At 53.3% G+C, this 18,575-nt stretch overlaps 1 protein-coding gene across 2 annotated transcripts; it reads left to right on the plus strand.

The window, feature by feature from the left end:
• The first annotated feature begins 68 nt into the window (after positions 1 to 68).
• ARHGAP1 (Rho GTPase activating protein 1) lies at positions 69 to 18,327 on the plus strand. 2 transcript variants are annotated; one of them, XM_090261821.1, is made up of 14 exons: positions 69 to 174; positions 3,758 to 3,939; positions 4,158 to 4,253; positions 5,505 to 5,534; positions 9,914 to 10,001; positions 13,965 to 14,096; positions 14,479 to 14,565; positions 14,744 to 14,842; positions 15,227 to 15,334; positions 15,415 to 15,491; positions 15,645 to 15,722; positions 16,122 to 16,250; positions 16,413 to 16,516; positions 16,659 to 18,327. In XM_090261821.1, the coding sequence occupies exons 2-14, from the start codon at positions 3,807 to 3,809 to the stop codon at positions 16,836 to 16,838; spliced, it is 1,341 nt and encodes a 446-aa protein (XP_090117947.1). In that variant the 5' UTR covers positions 69 to 174; positions 3,758 to 3,806; the 3' UTR covers positions 16,839 to 18,327. The 2 variants fall into 2 exon arrangements, with proteins under 2 accessions (XP_090117947.1, XP_090117952.1); XM_090261826.1 differs by lacking the exon at positions 5,505 to 5,534 and having other exon boundaries at positions 70 to 174.
• The last annotated feature ends 248 nt before the right edge of the window (positions 18,328 to 18,575 follow it).

Genomic DNA, 18,575 nt, shown 5'->3' on the forward strand with positions numbered 1-18,575 from the left:
TGGCTCCAGGAAAGACCAAGTTTGGACCGGGGAGCGGGTCGGAAGTGGCTTGGAGGTGTGGCGGAAGTGGTTGGGGAGTGGAGAGACCGAGAGGAGGCGGTTCCCGTTCTACAGCGGAGCCGGATGTTTGCCGACCTTTGACAGGCGTGGCAAAGAGAGCATTGCCGGACCACGGTGAGCTGCTGGGCGCGGGGTCTCCCTGGGTGGTGGGGGGTGGCGGGGAAGGAAAGGGACTGGCCTGATCATCTGAAGAGGTGGGATCTGGATGGGGAGGATCCGAGAGGGTCCGAGGTAGGGAGCAGGGGTGGAATGGGGCCTGGGAGCCTGGTCTTCCTGCTGCGGGAATTCTGCTCCTCTCCCGGATCTGCAGTGCAAGGACTCGGCTTCCTTCGCTGCGACGTCCTAGTGCAGAACCCCCGATTGCTATCACCCAGCAAGCCCATGGGAAGGAGAACTGTCCCTGGTCCGATCTGGCGAAGCGCGAAGAAGAATTTGGGGGAAGTGTTCCACCCTGCCACCTATTATTAGGCCACGGTTTCATCTCTTATTTCATAATCGGTGCACCCAATCCAGGTTTTGTAAACCATGGAGCTCTATGCAAACGTGATTGTAGTTGGAAGATCTTGCGGCTCTATTTGTAGGATTTGCGTTTTCACAGTTCTGGAGCTCCTAGGAAGACGATCCCAATGCCAGAGAGTGGGATTTCAAGTTGTCGTCTCTATTACTCTTGAAGGAGATTAGGGGAGAGGCTTTATTTTGCCTTTTTGTAGACCCTCTCTGAATCTTGAGAATTGCATGAAAAGACAGTCACTTGGAGAAGTCCTGAGAGATGGACCTGCACAATAAGACTGACCTGTCCGCCTTAGACAGACATGTATGAAAATCTTGACTGCTGATTTGTTTATTTTTCTGGAGCTCACTTTCCTCACGCTGTAAAATGGGCCTAGTAGTACATGCCTTTTTGGTGCAGTTCTGAGGTTAAAAGATAATTTGTGTCCCGTTTATGGTGCTATACAGCCCTCAACAAAGGTTGGTTCCCTTCTCTACTTAGGAGATGAATTAATTCAGTCAGTCATTCAACAAATGACCGAGCATTTACATGTGTCAGATGTAATTCTGAATAAGTTAGAGGTTCTTAATCAGGGATTCTCAGAGGGCATGTGAACCCCTTAAAATTCCATGCAAGATTTCATGCAAGTGCTGATTTTTCTTAGGGAAAAAAGACCACAAATTTCCTCAGAATTTCATAGCAGTCCAGATTTCCCAAAGGATAAAACCTCTAAGTAAAACTGCCTAACACGAGTCTCGAGATTTTTACCCAGGTATATTTTTACCTACTGAGAAGGGAAAAACCAATTCTCCCTGCCAGTACGGAGTGTTTTGCAGAGTGGAGCAGGGCTTGTAGATGCCCGGAGTCTTAGGCTGCCAGGATACTTCCCCTCACTAGCTTCGCTCACCCTCCCATTGAATGGGAGCTAAGCTTCCAGGCTCAAGGTGGGGGGTGTGGGACCACAGTTTTGGTTTGGAGAGTGGCAATAGAGGACACTCTGGCTGGGAGGTGGAAACAACTATGGCTAGTTATTCTGGAAAAGGAGGTTGTGAAGTGGGGGTGGGGTGGGGGAGTCAGTTCTGGGAGAACTGACAAAATAGAGGAGTTACTGGAAAAGAGGTGGAGTTCAAGTATAGCTCCTTTCAGAGGGTGACCCTCTCCCTCCCTCCCACATGCTTCAGTTTCTAGCTGTTTCTTCTAATCCTGTTGTTCACTTCTGCACAAGTATTTTAGAACACTGGAGAATTATATTTCTGGGAAGGTCCTTCACTTTTTTTTTTTTTTTTTAATTTTTAATTGTATTTTTTTCCATTACCATTTATTCCCCTTTATATCCTCTTCCACCTCCATCCATCCCCTCTCCCCCTCGATTACCACACTGTTATCTCCCTAAGTCCTTTTTCAGAGCCTTCACTTCTATAGATGAGGAAATTTAGGGTCAGATAGGAAGAGGACTATCCAGCATCTTTGCAACTCATTGGTTTAGGCAAGACCGTAATCCTTTTCTCCAAAGACCACATCGCGTGCCTTTCTCGTTGCATCAAGTGCCCACTGTGTGCAGAAAGACTTCTTGGGGTGGCTGTGGGCTGGGCTGAAGGAGCACTTGGTGCCCGGGCAGTGACAGAAAGAAAGAACGGAGAGAAGGCTCAGGTCTGGAGAGGATTACTTTGAGCTGAATTCTGCTCCTGACACCCACCTGGCTGAACACAGGAAAGAGTAGGTAGATGAGTTGGGTGGATTTGTTAGGACTGAGGTGTGCCTGCCTTCGAGGGTTGAAGGGGAATGGAGGAGCCAGGGTGAGGGGGCCACAGCAGCACTCACTGAGGGACTAGGAGAGGTTCCTGGGAAAGGACTTCTATTTTGGTGTAAGCAGAAGTAGTGAGTAAGGGTAGCAGAAAAGGCCAGAGGAGAGGAAGAGGAAAAACATGTATATATATTTTTGGCTGTTTGGCTGCTCAGCTTTGCCTCAGGAGCTTGGAACAGTTTTTGCCACTGAATCAGTCTGGTTGCCCTGGTAACAGGATGGTTGTTGCTAGGCACAGGGAGCCAGTTTACCATCCAGAGTCCTCGGCTGTGACATGTGTAGGAGGTTGTCATGTCGCCTCAGGGTCCAGAGGTGTTCCTGGTGTGACTCCCGGCTGGCAGCCCGTACCCGAGCCGGTTCTTGTCTGCACGCCTTATCTGCCCTGCTCGTTCTCTGACCATATATGTCATTTTTTTGACTCCAGGAATGCAGTGAGCTTAGAGCAGCCTCTTCTTTGGGGCTGGGCTGAGTGGGTTGAGTTGAAACTCCCCTCCCTCACCCATGTGGTGAGCTTGTGATGGGAGAGGGACTGCTTCCTGTTAGGGCTGGGGGCAGCCACCTTCTTATGGCCAGACCCAGTTTCCAAGTCGACTCTTCTCCCTCCCTGCCTGCTGTAGGTGCTGCTCTTTTCTACCTCCTGTATCTCAGCACTCTGATGATGTCCTGAACTTCCCCCTTGCCCATCTGTGCTGTCCGACCCTTGGGGTAGTCTTTTGACCTTTGCCACCTTGAAGTTAGTGTCTGGAGCACCCCACAGATCAGAGTGGGCTTGAGAGGCCTTGGAGCCAGCAGACTGTCTGCTATGACTAGCAGGCAGATTCCATGCTCTGGCTCCCGGTTCTGGTCCTGGGGCAAATCCAGCAGGGACCCTCAGTCATGGCCTATTTTCTGGGACCCTGTGGTCTCTGGCCACCTCCTCTTCCCCAGGACAGGGGTCAGAGATGGAGTAGCCAGGGCCACAGCTGACCTTTTGGGGTTTGGAACATCGCCATGCTCCTTAGATCCTTATACCGTCTCTCCCTCGTAACTGCTGGGACCCAGAAGTTCCTGTGCTCTCTGACCCCTGGGGAGAGGGGCATGGACCTCTACCCTCTGCAGCGGGGATTACATGACCGAACCAGCTGGAAGGTGGGCAGCACAGGGCCTGGCACGACTCTTCCCTAGCCAGCTGGAGGACCCGAAGGCAGGCCCTGGGTTGTGCCATCCTCGGCCCCAGCTGCCTTTTCTGGCAACAGGCCAGAAAACTGTGGCGCCAGAAGGACCAGGAGCTACATGGAGCTCTTGGCAAAGACAAGAAGTGTCGAGGAACAGGGACAAGGGAGAAGGGGGGCAGGAGGCTTGCTGTAGCGATTCTGGGTGTAAAGAGATTGTCACTGACCTGCCGCCGCTCTGCCCTCTCCCAGGTTTCTCTTTAGGCTCTGTGGGGTGAAGCGGTGGGGGACAGGCTCCGCTATGGACCCACTTTCCGAGCTGCAGGACGACCTGACCTTGGATGACCCCAGCCAGGCTCTGAACCAGCTGAAGCTAGCGTCCATTGATGAGAAGAACTGGCCATCGGATGAAATGCCTGACTTTCCCAAATCAGGTGGGCACCACTGGGTCTCAGGCAACCACAGGCGCCTTAGAAGGGGGACCCCTTCCTGTTGGAGCGAGACTCCAGGAGGGCAAGGTGGGGGCAAGCTGCTCAGCTTGAGTGGGACCGGGAGCACAAGCTTACTGGGGGGAGGGCCAAAGAGCACCCGTCTTTGGAGAACACTGTGCCTTCCCCCCAAGCTTATGCTGTGACTTTGCCCTGTTCCTCAGATGACTCCAAAAGCAGCTCCCCAGAAGCCATCACACACCTGAAGTGGGATGACCCTTACTACGACATTGCCCGGCACCAGATTGTGGAGGTGGCAGGTGAGCACATCCAGTTTTGCACCTTTTCCCTCATTGTTTGCACTCCTGGCTTAAGGAGGCCAGCCCCTTGTGCCACGGGGGAAGGGCCTGGGGGAGGGGCAGTGCCCATTCTGTGCTTGATTGTGGTGACCGCTTAGTTTGTTCACCTGCAACCACATCCTGATCTGTGACCCCACTGTCTCCATCAGTGGGTGGTGTGTGGGAGGCAGTGTGCCCTACTGGCTTCGCAGTCAGAAAGCCCTGGGTTTGATTTCCAGCTTTGCTCTCTGAACTGATTTCTCCCTGGTAGGGTTGTTGAGAGGATTACAGTAGTGAATGTAGGTCAGGGCCAAGCCGACAGCACATCAGTTGGCCCTGAGTACCTGGTCATGCACCTCCCTTCCCTCTGTTGTCACGTCAGCTTTTGTACCCCATCCGTTACTGGAAAGCGGGGAGGTTCCAGTTCCTCCCGGAAAACCCTACCTCCAAGAAAGTCCATGTGACCTCTGGAGCCTCAGGTTCCTGGCAGGTGTGCTACCCTACTGAGCAGGGGTGCAGAGCGCCCTTTGGGTCTTGGCCTCAGTGTGCTCCCGCCTTCCTGTCCATCATGCAGGATGCAGCTGAGGTAGCAGGGATGTTGATGGCCTGGTTTCTGCCCTTAGGGTTCTACTGCTATAGGAGGGGAAATGAAATGCAAGAGCCTCGGTCTTTTCCCTAATGGTTGTCTGTCTGGGCTGGTGAGGCCAGGCAGCTATATGCAAGGGTGACTACATGACCCTCTCTGAGGACTGGAGTGGGCAAGGGGAGTGGGGAGCATGTGGTCCCTGCGCCCAGTGTGGTGCTGGCTAAGGGGGCCCTGGAGGCAGCTGCCATAGGGAAGTAGCAGGGAGTTCCATCTCTCCTGAAGTCTGGGCTTGGGGTTATTCCTAATGTCAAAGGTGTTTCCATGATGTCTGTGTTGCCGGACCCTGCCCTGGTCTGGGTCGGGGGCCTTGGCTATGGCCTCTCTCCCCACCACAGAGACGAGGCTAAGAGTTCTTTCCTGACCTGGTCCCAGCCTGGGCACAGGAGTCACCTGAAGGTTCAGAGTGTCCTCTCCTCCCTACCAGAGGGGGATCTGATGGGGCATGGGGGCTGCCTGATGTGAAGGAATGTGTCCTGACGTCTTCCTGGCTTCTGTGGCCACATCACAAGGCAGAGCGGGCTCCCCGCTCCCCATAGGTGACCCCTTTCCCCTGCCAGCAGAGCTGCAACCTGTTTCTGTCTCCCCAGGGTGTGATGAGCCTGAGGGGGCGCAGCCAGGTAGGTGTGTTGTTCCTGGCTCTCCCCGCTTGGCCTCTCTGGCTGTGGCCTCTGGGCTGTGGATCAGGAAGGGTTCTTGGGGCCGGCTTAATTGCATCCCCACTTTAGGGAGCTGGCAGTGGGCAGTGCCTGGGAGCCGGAAATAGCAAAGAATTATGGGTGGGGGCAGTGTGGGAATGCATCCAGAGGCAAAGAGAAAAGAGCTTCAGGGAGGGGTGGGGTCATATCCGTGAGGGTGGGGAGTAGGTTGGCTGGCTCTGAGCAATGGCCTGGCCTGCATGCTGGCTCCTCCAGCCTGAGCGCTGTGCTGCAGGCCCACGGCCCCTTTCCTGGGGCCGTCCCCTGTGTGTGCCTCTGACTGCTGACAGCAGTTCAGATTGGCACAGCCAGAGTGAGATGCATCTGATGAGACCATGGTGACCTCTCGGGGGCCAGTCTCCTGGCATTAGAAACCGGAGAAAGAGCCCTTGGTGGAATGGAGGAGGGGTTAGTTATGTCCCCAACTCCTCTGTCGCCTGTTTCTCCTTGCTAGCGGTGGCTCTCATGCTCCACTGTTACATTTGACTCAGTCCAAGTGGGTTCTTCCCAGTGGTTGCTGGTAAATGTGACCCTCCTGAAAGGGGGACAAAAAAGGCTATTATTTGTACCATTTGCAGTTTCTACCATGGCAGATTGCAGCATTCCTGACAATTTAGCAATGTAACGAATGTGGGAGCCGGCTCCAGCACTTCGCCCAGCCCCCACCTCCCGTCTCCTCGGCCTGCTCTGCAGGTTGCCGCCGGCAGGGTGGGTGGCTCCCCGGCAGTTCCCAGAATGTGTGCTGGAGGAGCTGCGCTGTTGCTGATTAACACCCAAGCCACCCTGGGAGAGTTCCTGATCGGTATCTGGGGAATGTGGCAGCTTCATTCCCAGGTGGCTGGACTTTTCTGGTGCTTTCCACCAATGAGCCCTCTCCCCCAGCTCTGGACACACCAGTGCTGCGGCTCCGTCTGTCCCTCCCGACTCCAGGGCAGAAGTCAACACTTCTGAGATCAGGAGGGGGCTCTGGGCCTTCCTGCATATATTCTAGTAGCAGCAGTCGCCCTGCCTTCTGGCAAGTGCCCGGGTCACCCAAGGACTTGGGCACTTCGGGACGGTGGCGGCTCGACCCTCAGGTTGCCCATATCTCTTTCCTCTCCTGTCCAGGGGTGGGCTCTTGCCATCCAGCTCCTCAGCTCCTCACTCCTCCTCCTGTTGTCCGCCATCCCCCCCCCCCACGACTTCATCCAGCATGCCTTTGTAGAACACCCTCTCTAGAACCAGCCCTGTAGTCAGCCCTGAGGCTTCGTTGGGGGAGGGGACACATTCCTTCCTTCAAGGAGTGTACAGTCCAGTGAAATGGTTCTTAAAACCAGTCTTTGAGAATGTGAGAGATATGGACCTGTTTCCCTAGCAAACATGTCGTGCGCTTGGAATATTTTTTATATGACATCGCGACGTTGGTGGATGCCCATCAGTGGAGCCCTGGTTTCCCACGCGGCGCTGGGCCAGCTGAGAGATGCAGCACAGGCTCTGGCCCTTCACCCCCACTGCCTGCCTCACCAGTTACTAGCTCTTCAGATTCCAAAGCTGAGTGAGCTCAGACTTTCTGTCCTGCCTGAGTCCTCAAGTCTGCCAGCCAGTGAAGGCGGCTTTACTGTCGGGCGCAGGCCTGGAAAGGATCTTTTGGAATCCCATGCTCCTCCCAGCATTTTAACCCTCTTCCTGGGCACTTCCTCTGCTTTGAGGGGATTAGGCAAATATTGTCCCTCTATTCACCTGCTCCTGGTAGGAGGTCCAGGGGTTTCTTTCTTTTTTTTAAAAAATAAATTAAAGATTTTATTTATTTATTTTTAGAGAGAGGAGATGGGAGTGAGAAACAGAGAGAGAGAGAAATATTAATGTGTGGTTGCCTCTCATGCGCACCCAAACTGGGGACCCGGCCCGCAACCCAGGCTGAGCCCTGATTGGGAATCAAACTGGCAACCTTTTGGTTTGCAGGATGGCGCTCAATCTACTGAGCCACACCAGCCAGGGCAAGTCTAGGGGTTTCTGATGCTCCAGCTTGTACATGAGGCTAGGCAGGCCAGTCTGATCCTTTACCCCAGTCTGCTCTTCCTCCTCCTGTCCAATCCCATGGGAAGTGAATCAAAGCAAACCCCAGAGGTTCCCCACCTTCCTTACCCCACTGGTGGGGAAGGAACCCAATACCAGGGTCTAGGTCCGGGTATAAAAGAGCAGGTGACATCCAGTTCTTCAAGATAGACCTGCTGCTGGATGAACTCCACCTTCTCCCCCCAGACAGCTAGCTCTGCAGAGAGTTCTCTGCTTGGAAGTCTGGAGAAATTCTGCCCCAGGCTCTGGGAAACTCACTGCCTAAAGCAGTCTGATGACCTAGATACGTGAACAAACCCAGGAACAGAACCGTGCATACCATCCATATTATGCCATCCATATTATGCTGGCTGACGTCTTTGTGCAGGCTACTGACATTTATTCACGTGCTGGGCTCTGGACGGACGTGAGAGATTCAAAGGTGGACGAGACACAGTCCCTGTCTTTGAGTTGCTCACAAGCCAGCAGAGACAGGCACATAAACAGCCGTACAGGAGAGTCAAAGCATCATGGGTGACGGTTTATGCTTGGAGCCATGAAAAGGAATGCTAACGTGTCTGGGGGAAGGAGATTCTGCCTGGGATGAGTCTTAAAGATTCAAAGGAGTTAGCCTAGAGAAGGGGAGCAAAATTGTCCAGAGAAAGGACTGTCTGGCCTGAGAAACAGCAGAGGCTCCAAGCCGCCTAATGTGGACTTCTGTGTTGGAAGTATGCACAGAATGAGCCTGGAGAGAGGCAGGAGCTGAGCCTGGAGAGTTCTAGGAGCCATTCCAAGGACTGTAGCCAGCAGGGCCTGGGGCCACCTGCCCGCATACCTACAGCCTCTCCACTGATGCTGGCCCCAGCCCTAGGGAAGAGAGTCAGAGCCTGGCAACCACTTTGGAAAAGCACTGACCGCTGAGTGAAGTCACTGACTGAGAAACATCATTGAGATCATGGCTTATTAAATACAGAGAAGACACCCAGCAAGGCATGGTGGAGGGCACACTCGCTGCATTTCCTGGGTTGTGGAAGCAGTCCGGGTGAGCGAGTATGGTTTGGCATCTCTGGAGAGGCATGAGGGTAGAGATGCAGGGAAGGGCTGTGGGACATGGGAGAGTAGGGACCAGATCTTGTCCCCACTGAGCTTTGCTTGGGGTCCCTGATCCATGCTGACCCTGGAAGAACATCTTACTCTGTGGGGATGGGAATGGCATATGTCTCAGGAGCTCCCTGGCTTCATGACAAAACCAGGTGGTCAGACCATCAAATTGTGACAAGTTTTGGACATCCAGAGAGATTGTACCCAAATGAGCATTTTCCCACAGCATTACAAACTCCTCTCAACTTCATGTTCTTTGGAATATCCTTAATGAGAAAGGATATGATGCTTAGAAGTATCCAGAAGTTAGAGGCAAGTGTGGTCAATATTCTACTAATAAAATCAGAAAGTGTTGTTATGGTTAAAAATGAGACACTATTATGTAATCAGGCTGATTTCCTCAGTGAGGTTTCCCAAATACACGCTGCTTAGCGACGGGTGCTTCTGAAGTAAGTGTGAACTTACTTCAGAAGGTGATTCTTTGGCAAGACAATAATTACTTTGAAGGGCGTGGCTTTTTAAAATTGAGGTGAGACTTACATAATTAACCATTTTTAATTGTACAGTGACAATGGTGTATATCTGTATGCAGTTCCAGGATTTCATCCATCCCCTTATGGACCCCGTACTCGGAAGCAGCCAGTCTATGTCCTTGCCCCTCCCAGCCTTTGCTTTCTGTCTCTGTGGAGTTACCTGTCCTAAATAGCTCACGTAAATGGAATCATACAGTATGTAGCCCTTTGTGACTGGCTTCTTTCACTCAGCATCATGATTTCAGGGTTCGTTCCCAGGGGAGCACGTGTCAGTCAGCACCTCACTGCTTTCTGTAGCTGAACAATATTCCATTGTACGGCTGTACCACCCTTCCTTTACCCACTCATCTGTTGATGGACACTTGGCTTGATTCCACCAGGTGTGATTTTTCCTTTTTTTAAAGTCATGTTATGTCTTTATACCCCAGCCCAGTAGCCCTGAGAGCAACCTGTCCCTCCTTCTTCAGCGACACCCCCTTGAGGGCAGGCGGCTGCCCAAAGGTACCCGCGTGGGCTGCTCTGGGCCCTGCCCTAACTGCACAGGTCCCCGGGCCCAGTACCTTTTAGGTCCTCCTCAGCCAGCTCCTCCTGGTTCATGTTTCACCCACCATGCTCCTCTGTCTCCACACCTAGGAGATGACAAGTACGGGCGGAAGATCATTGTGTTCAGTGCCTGCCGGATGCCTCCGAGCCACCAGCTGGACCACAGCAAGCTCCTGGGGTGAGTAGCCACAGGAAAGGGGGTGGCACCTGGGCCCAGATCCCCAGTTTGGCCTGCCGTCCTTTTCCTTACTGTCCCTCCCTGCGTGGGGGTGCCAGGCCACCCCCCTCGGTGCCTCCCCTCTTCTCCTGAGGGAGCTGTTTTACATTTGGGGGTGTCGGACCTGGTTTCTAGTCCTCTTTTTCTTCACTTTCCCTAGAAGATAGGCATACAGCCCTCCTTCCTTGTAGGAGTGAGATACTGCATGTGAAAACGCTTGGAAAGGTAAAATGCTGTCCCAATGTGAGGGCTGATTATCATAGTGATACAGCATCTCATGTGGTTGTAGTCGTTCCCCGTTTATATGAATAAATAGTGTTATTTTGTGCCAGATTTGATGCCAATGACTTCTCTTCCTCTCTGGATTCTGTTAGACAAATACATATAATAGCTCTGGTTAGTCTAGAAGTCTCCTGACGCAAATCCAGAGGCTGATTGGAAGTGGGAGTTTGACAAACCCTGTTCTGATAAACATTCATTACTGAGCCACGGCTGAGCCCGCCTGGGGCCCCCCGCGTGTGTGGGACCTCACGGGGGGCAGAGCCGTACCCACCTCCTCTTGATGCTCCTCAGTATGGGCAGAGTTACCATCTCGCACTTCTCTCCCGACCAGTTTTAAACACTCCCTGAAATTGAAAATGCCTGCACTGCCCATTCCAACTCTTTGAAACCCGACTGGTTGTGTGTGTGGAGGGCGTGCTGAGGGGCTGGGACAGCCCAGGGTTACAGCAGCAGGAGGGGAAGGGCCTGAGTGCCGTCTGTGGGGCCCTAGCGAGCCAGGGTCAGGCCTGAGTCTCCCCAGCCTCCTGCTCCCCCCTCCCCCTCCCCCACCCCTCGTCAGACGGGCAGGCAGAGCCTTGTCCAGGCCCACCACGTGGTACAGCCAGCAACAGGCCAGGGAGCTCAGCCCGAGGGTGGCTGAGTCACACACCTCCTCCCCCTGTTTTACCACAGCTTTATCACATCTGATAAAGCAGGTAACAGACTCCTGGTCAGATAATTGTCAGCGCGGGAGGAGGTCAGAGGATGTGGATGGGAAAGCACCCAGTTTTCAAGAGAGACCCTGGTGAGTGAGGCGGCCGGAAGCCCTCTGCCGTCCGTCCTGTCCTGTGTCCGGCCCAGGTCTCCCCACCCCCACCTGGCCTGGTCACAGTCCCTGCTGGGAGCAGAGGCACGTCAATCAAGGATCAGTCCTGTCCTCTTGCTCTCAGTCAGACCATCTCTAACTTGGCTTCCCCCGCTGTCCACCCAGATCTGGGGGTGGAAGCAGAAAGTGGCTGAAGCTTGGGTGCAGAAGATGAAGCTCTGCCTCTTCCTCGCTGTGTGCTTCGAGGCATGACTCTTCTCAGCCCTATAGAAATAAGAATTGCACCCCCCTCAGGCTTGTTGTGGGCATTATGTAAGACATATACATGCAATGCCATTGTATACATTGCTAAGGTGTTACAAATTTCAAGAATTTTTAAAGACATAGGTAGCTATAAAGAAAAAATATAGACAACTATATTAAAAAACTCACCCATAACCCTATCTCCCAGAGAGAAAACGACTGTTAATACTTTAATGTATTCTCTTCCTACTTTTTAAAATAACATATACAGAGCTCTATAGTCAGTATTATATCTTCCATAATGTTTTTATCTTTTGAGCATTAAACATTCATCGAAAACATCCTTTAAAATTTTTATTGACATATGCAATGTACAGTAGTCCCTCTCTATATTGCGGTTCACTTATCGCGGCCTCACTGTATCGCGGGATTTTAAAAAATATTATATTTAATTATTTATCACAGGTTTCTCCCTATATCACGGGATTTTGCGGTACTGTATACGTATGTTGTTAAAATTACATAGGTTTAAGGGTGTAGAATATGTTTAAGAACATAAGTAGTGTTTATAAAAGTGTGGAAAAGGTTAATAAGGGAGTGGGAAAAGTTAATAAGGGACTGGGAATGGATTATAAGTGTGTGGGAAGGGTCTATAAAGCCTTAAAATATATATAAATACTAAAATAAAGGTAAGGTTCCTACTTTGCGGATTTTCACCTATCACGGGGGGAGGTCTAGCACATAATACCCACGATAAGTGAGGGAATACTGTATACAGAAAAGTGAACCAGTTATGTATACTATTTGATGAATTTTGAAAAACTGACCCCACCCCTATCAGCCCCACCCACAAGCCTCCCTTTGCTCTGCTAGTTGCTACCCCAAAGGGTAACACGTTCTGACATCTCACTTCACAGATTGGCTTTGTCTGCAGGAGCAACCTGTGAAGTATTCTATTTATAGGTGGCCTGTGATTTATTTAACCAGTTCTCTGCTGTTGGACACTTAGCTTGCTTGCTCAGTTTTTTTTTTTTTTTCCATTATGAAACAGGCTGCAGTGAACATACTTCTACAAAAAATGTTTCTGTTCATCTCTGCTTATTTTCTTAGGATAAATTTCTGAACATATTTACAAGGTCAAAGAGTAGAAACATTTTATAGCTTCTAATAGACAATACTTCATTGCCCTCCTAGAGGTCATAACATCCATCAAAGGATGAGTATACTTTCACTACAATTGTTTTTATAGTTGCAAAATGCCATCTTTTTTTTAAAAGATTTTATTTATTTTCAGAGAGAGGGGAAGGGAGGGAGAAAGGGAGAGGAACATTGATATGCGAGAGATACATTGATTGATTGCCTCTGGTATGTCCCCAACTGGGGACCTGGCCCAAAACCCAGGTATGTGCCCTGACTGGGAATCGAACCAGCGACCTTTGGTTCGCAGACCAGCACTCAGTCCACTGAGCCACACCAGCCAGGGTAGCAAAATGTCATTTTTTAAAAAAATTGTTTTAATCGCCACTCAAAGATTTTTTTTTTAAAGATTTTATTTATTTACTTTTAGAGAGAAGGGAAGAGAGAAAAAATGGAGAGAAATATCGATGTGAGAGAGAAACATCAATCAGTTGCCTCCCATACACAGTCGGGTTGGAACCCACAACCCAGTTATGTGCCCGGACTGGGACTAGACCTTTTAGTGCAACAGGACTTCCCTTGGAAACTCTTAGTATTCCCTCCCAGCCTCCAGTGGTGATCCTGCTGAGGCCTGGGGCTGGCCAGCCAGAAAGAGGGCATTCCGCTGGGCCACCCCCTTCTGGAATTATTCTTGGTGGTTCTCTTTAAATCTCTCTACCTCAGGGGGCTCCACACTGTGTGTGTGTTTCTTTTGGGGTGGTAGATAGCACGTGAGCATAGGGAACCTGAGATGTGGCTCTTCAGTCCACAAAAAGCCCAGTGATTGGGGCAGGGGAGGGGACCCTCTGACCACTCCATCCCCTCTCATGGGCAATGTTTTACAGCCTGTGCTGGGAGTTCCAGTATGAGAGGGCAAGCTGTGTTGTGGTCAAGAATGCAGGCTTTGGAGTTAGCTAATTCACCTCCAGGCTCCACCACATGCTCTGTGACCTTGGATAAGCACTTGACGTCTCTAAGCCTCGTTGCCCTCACTTGTCAGAAGGGGATAATATCAGCCTCGATTGTTACAAGGAAGGCACGCAATAATATATGCAAAGTGCTTGGCAGACACTATCAGCTTAATATTGATAAATGGTGACTATTGTTATTATTGACACGGCAATCCTGCGAGGGAAATGTTATTCCCATTTTTACTGCAGGTATGTGGGAGGGCTCCAGTTAAGAGTCCTGGTCTCCTGTCTTGTTGTCAGTGCTCAAAACAGAGTTGTTATTATTATTATTGCTCCGCCCAGCCCAGACACCACCCCTCCACAACAACATGGCAGCTGATTATGCAGCAATGACAGTACAGGGTCAGGGGATCATGGGGAGGGAGTGTGATACAAGCAGAAGATTCCTGGGACACCAGGTTCTGTCTCGTGTACAGGACAGGCCCGAGCAGGTCTTTTCCCTTGAAGGTACCTGAAGCACACCCTGGACCAGTACGTGGAGAGCGACTACACGCTGCTCTACCTGCACCACGGCCTGACCAGTGACAACAAGCCCTCTCTCAGTTGGCTCCGGGACGCCTACCGGGAGTTTGACCGCAAGTGGGTGGGGGCCTGGGGGGTGGGCTCCAGGGCCTGGGGCCGGGTGGCTCTGGAGCCAGCAGCTCTGTCAGGCTCTGGGCTGCCCTCTGCTTGGGCTGGAGCTTATTCCATGCCCGGGGGAGTCAGGTACCCACACCTGAGTGAATGCAAAGACTCTGAAGTCGAAACCGCCTGGGCTTAAATCCCAGTTTCTCTACTAACTCACTCCGTGACCTTTCATGTCACATAACCTCCCCAGGCCTGTTTCCTAATCTGTAAAATGGGGCAACAACGACACTTCGCAGGCTGGCCACGAATTGTCGAGTCAGAAAATGTCCACTGCAGACCTGGCTCTGCGGCTCCCCTCCCACGCCACCCCTGAGTGGCCGTTCTGCCTCTGCAGGTACAAGAAGAACATCAAGGCCCTGTACATTGTGCACCCCACCATGTTCATCAAGACCCTGCTCATCCTCTTCAAGCCCATCATTAGGTGAGCAGGCCGAGGGTGGTGTGGTGGCCCCCCCATGCTTTCCCAGAGGAGGCCAAGCATCCTGGGGACAGACCCGTTTGGGGCCAGGGCTGTCTGATCTGGGTGGGCGGCTGAGGGACAGCGGAGGCCTGCCAAAGCCGCTGCACTTCCCGACCCACGCCCTTTCCTCTGTCGGCAGCTTCAAGTTCGGGCAGAAGATCTTCTATGTGAATTATCTGAGTGAGCTGAGCGAGCACGTGAAGCTGGAGCAATTGGGGATCCCTCGCCAAGTGCTCAAGTGAATCTGGGCAGAGACTGCGTGTGCCCCTTGGGTGGCCCCTGTGGACATGTGCCCTGTTTGTGGGGGTGGGACATGCCAGCCAAGGGGAGAGAAAGCCTTGAGATCTCCAGGCTAAACAGAGGAAGCAAATGTCATGATTAAGAGACAGCATGGGGGAGGGGGTGGTCAGAGAGAGTGAGTTCAAATTCCATTCCTGTCATTTATAAGCTATATGACTCCCTCTCTTTTAAAGTCTTCCCTTTCTCATGTGTGAAGCAGGGTTGTAAAGAGGGTTGAATAAAATAAACTGTAAAGTAGCACCGTAAGTGCCTGACAAACAAGGGTTACCATAGTGACTACAGAGTCGGGCAGAGGGCCTGATGGTCCCATCTGCTCCTCCAGGTACGATGACTTCCTGAAGTCCACACAGAAGAGCCCTGCCACAGCCCCCAAGCCCATGCCACCACGACCCCCTCTGCCCAACCAGCAGTTTGGGGTCTCACTGCAGCAGTGAGTATGCGAACAGCGGGCACCTGGCACCTGGGGCCGGGAAGGGCTGCAGACCCCACTCGCTGTCCTTGTTCCCACAGCCTCCAGGAGAAGAACCCAGAGCAGGAGCCCATTCCACTCGTGCTCCGGGAGACCACCGCCCACCTAGAGGCCCACGGTGAGCGCCAGGGCCTCCCAGCCCCCTTGGGAAGCTGGAGGGCAGGGTGCAGGCACCCACACTGACCCTGACTGGAACCCCAAGACAGAATGGTGGGGGGAGTCTACACATTGCCCCCAAGCATGAGACTCACCAGGCCCCACTGCCCCCCAGCTCTCACCACTGAGGGGATTTTCCGGAGGTCCGCCAACACCCAAGTTGTACGGGAAGTTCAGCAGAAGTACAACATGGGTGAGTGGCCCAGGGGTGTGCACAGGCATGGGCCGGTGCGGGCGGCACTCGCGGGGGCTGGAGGTAGAGGGTGGAAGGGGTCTCGCTGCCTCTGCTCACCTGTACGCAAGGGTCCCCGATTCTGTCCCTGTCGGGGGCTTTCTGGCATTTGGCATAATCATATGGGCCCCACTCCCGCCTTTCTGTCCAGGCCTGCTCCCTCAGCAGTCCTGCTCCTGAGCCCTGGGTTCAGGTTCATTTGGAGACAAGTAATAACTGTGTGCTTGGGGCCCTACTCCACCCAGATGGCCTGAACCTGCACCCCTTGTCCTAGAGGAAGACGGGAGGCCTCTGGACAGGCTGCTGGCCTCCAGGCTAGGCCCAGCTCCTCTCCACCCCTCCCCCTGCCCCCACCTCTAGGGATGCCTGTGGACTTCGACCAGTACAATGACTTGCACCTGCCAGCGGTCATTCTCAAGACCTTCCTCCGGGAGCTTCCTGAGCCCCTGCTCACCTTTGACCTCTACCCCCATGTTGTGGGCTTTCTCAGTGAGTGCCCTCTCTCCCTCCCCAGCTCCAAGCTGCTTCTGCTGGGTCTGTGCTTGACTCGGGGGCACGCGGGCTTGGCCTATCCTGCGAGGACAGTGGTTGGGGTCCCCGCTCTAGTCTCATGCGTGGGCTTCCTGCAACCTGGGCCCTCATTCCTCATAGACATTGATGAGAGCCAGAGAGTGGAGGCGACGCAGCAGGCCCTTCAGACGCTGCCTGAGGAGAACTACCAGGTGCTTCGTTTCCTTACTGCCTTCCTGGTGCAGGTGAGACTCTTACCGCTCACCTGAAGGGTGGGAGAAGGAGCTCTGCCCTGGCAGGGAGGCGCGGGAGGCAGGGTGTGGTGGGGGGCAGGGCGCGGTGGGGGGCAGGGGCATCCCGCTGCAGCCCTCTGATTCGCCAGCACAGGTGTCTGCCCACTGTGACCAGAACAAGATGACCAACACCAACCTTGCTGTCGTCTTTGGCCCTAACCTGCTGTGGGCCAAGGATGCTGCCATCACTCTCAAGGCCATTAATCCCATCAACACCTTTACCAAGTTCCTGCTGGATCATCAAGGGGAGTTGTTCCCAAGCCCTGCCTCCTAGGGGCTCTGAGCCCCGCCCCCGCCCCAACAGCCCCTTCTCTGATCGCCCCAGTGTGGACTCTTCCTCCTGGCATTGGGGAGCCCAGGGCTCCTGCCTAGGAAGGGGTCATGAGGCCCTGGGAGCTAGAAGCCGGGGCCAGCCAACTGGGCGGCTCCTCCTCCCCTCCTTTCCAGCCCACCTCGCCAGCCCCAGAGGCCTGGCTGTGACCACGAGACATTTTTCTTGGCCTTATACTTCCGCCTCCTTGGATCCCCGGCTCCTGCGGGGCTGTGCAGAGCTGCCGGTGGCTCTTCCTGCGGCCCCAGCAATCCCTTTACTGCTTCCTTCTGCCTCTTCCCCTGGCAACTGTAGACGCCAAAATCACTGCCGCTGGGATGTAGCTGGGGCTGGTCCGCCCCCTCCTGATCGCTGGGGAATGAAAGGCTGAGCTGGCTTCGGCCGCCCTGCTGAGGCCCCTCCCTGTCTGGGTGAAGGCCTGGGTGCAAGCACCCTGCTCCAGTCCTCCCCTCTCCTGGCTCAGCCTTGAGTATTTCCACAGCTAAGGAATTACAGGCTGGAGTCTGCTTCCTGTTTCTGCCTTCTCTTCCACAAATCCTGGTCAGCCTTTCTCAAGTGGCCCTGCCCCTGGGATGTTCTGACCCCCTTTTCTGCCAGGCCTGGCAGCTCGGATGACATGGCTGAGTCCCAGCATCCATTTGAGATAGACATCACTCCCACCGAGAGACCCCCAGTGCTGGTCAGATGGACGGGCTCAGCCTCCAAGCCTTGTCTAAGGACGGCTTCTAAGCTTAAGGCTCAAAGTCATGTCTGCTGTGAGGTCACATGGGTCTCTGCTCTGGCCAGGGGTGGCTCTGCCTCAGGATCTGTGGCAGCTCCTTCCTCCTGCTGGGGACTCCTAGAGGGGCTGGGCAGGAATTTTTTTGAGTTAGGTTGTCTTTCAGAAAACCTGGACCCCAGTGATGATGGCTAGCCCTCCTTCCAGCTGTGTCCTTTAGAATTACACTCCTTGGTGAACTCTGGTGGACCACCCCCACCTGCAGCCTTGACCTCTGGCAGCAGGGAAACACCTGCCCAGTGGCCCTGTCCCGAGCCTGTGTGGGGCCCCCACTGACCAGCCCAACTCCGCTGAGAGCTGAGCGGAGCCTGGGCCCTGCCTGACCTCACAGGGCTCTCCCTGCAGGACACTGGCATGTCAGGACTCCCAGTACGTTGCTGCTGGTCCCATCAGTCCCTGTGTCTCTAGCTTGGGTGTGGGCCTCTGCTTTCTGCCCTCCTTTGTGTACCAGGGGTTCACAGCCCTGCTCACTGTGGAGCCTGCGGATCTATTTGGTCTTTCCCTTGTCCCCTGCCCCACTGGTCAGTACCTGAGAGGGGGCAGCTTGTACTGTGAATCAAGTGTTCACATTCACACTTAATGAATTCCTTGGCACCAATCATGTATTTCACCTTTGCACTTTTTATATCAATAAAAATGGAGATGAAAACTGCCCATCTGGCTGTCGAAGTGGGCGTGGAATTCGGACCAGGGTGGGAAGTGTGCGCCTGCGAAGAAGAGCAGATGGGGCGCCAGGAAGGTCCTGCCTGGTCCACCCTGCCTCAGCTTGTTCACTTGTGAGTGGCTATGAGGCCAGCTTTCTGACCATCTGCCAAGTGTGAAGTCACCTTCATTTTGGGCACCTGCAGCATTCCAACCAGCTGCCATGTGCAGCAGCCTATGACCAACCAGGGCCTCTTCTG

This window comes from Furipterus horrens, unplaced genomic scaffold (assembly GCF_987537825.1).
Source record: "Furipterus horrens unplaced genomic scaffold, mFurHor1.1.pri manual_scaffold_2, whole genome shotgun sequence".
Lineage (NCBI taxonomy): Eukaryota > Metazoa > Chordata > Mammalia > Chiroptera > Furipteridae > Furipterus > Furipterus horrens.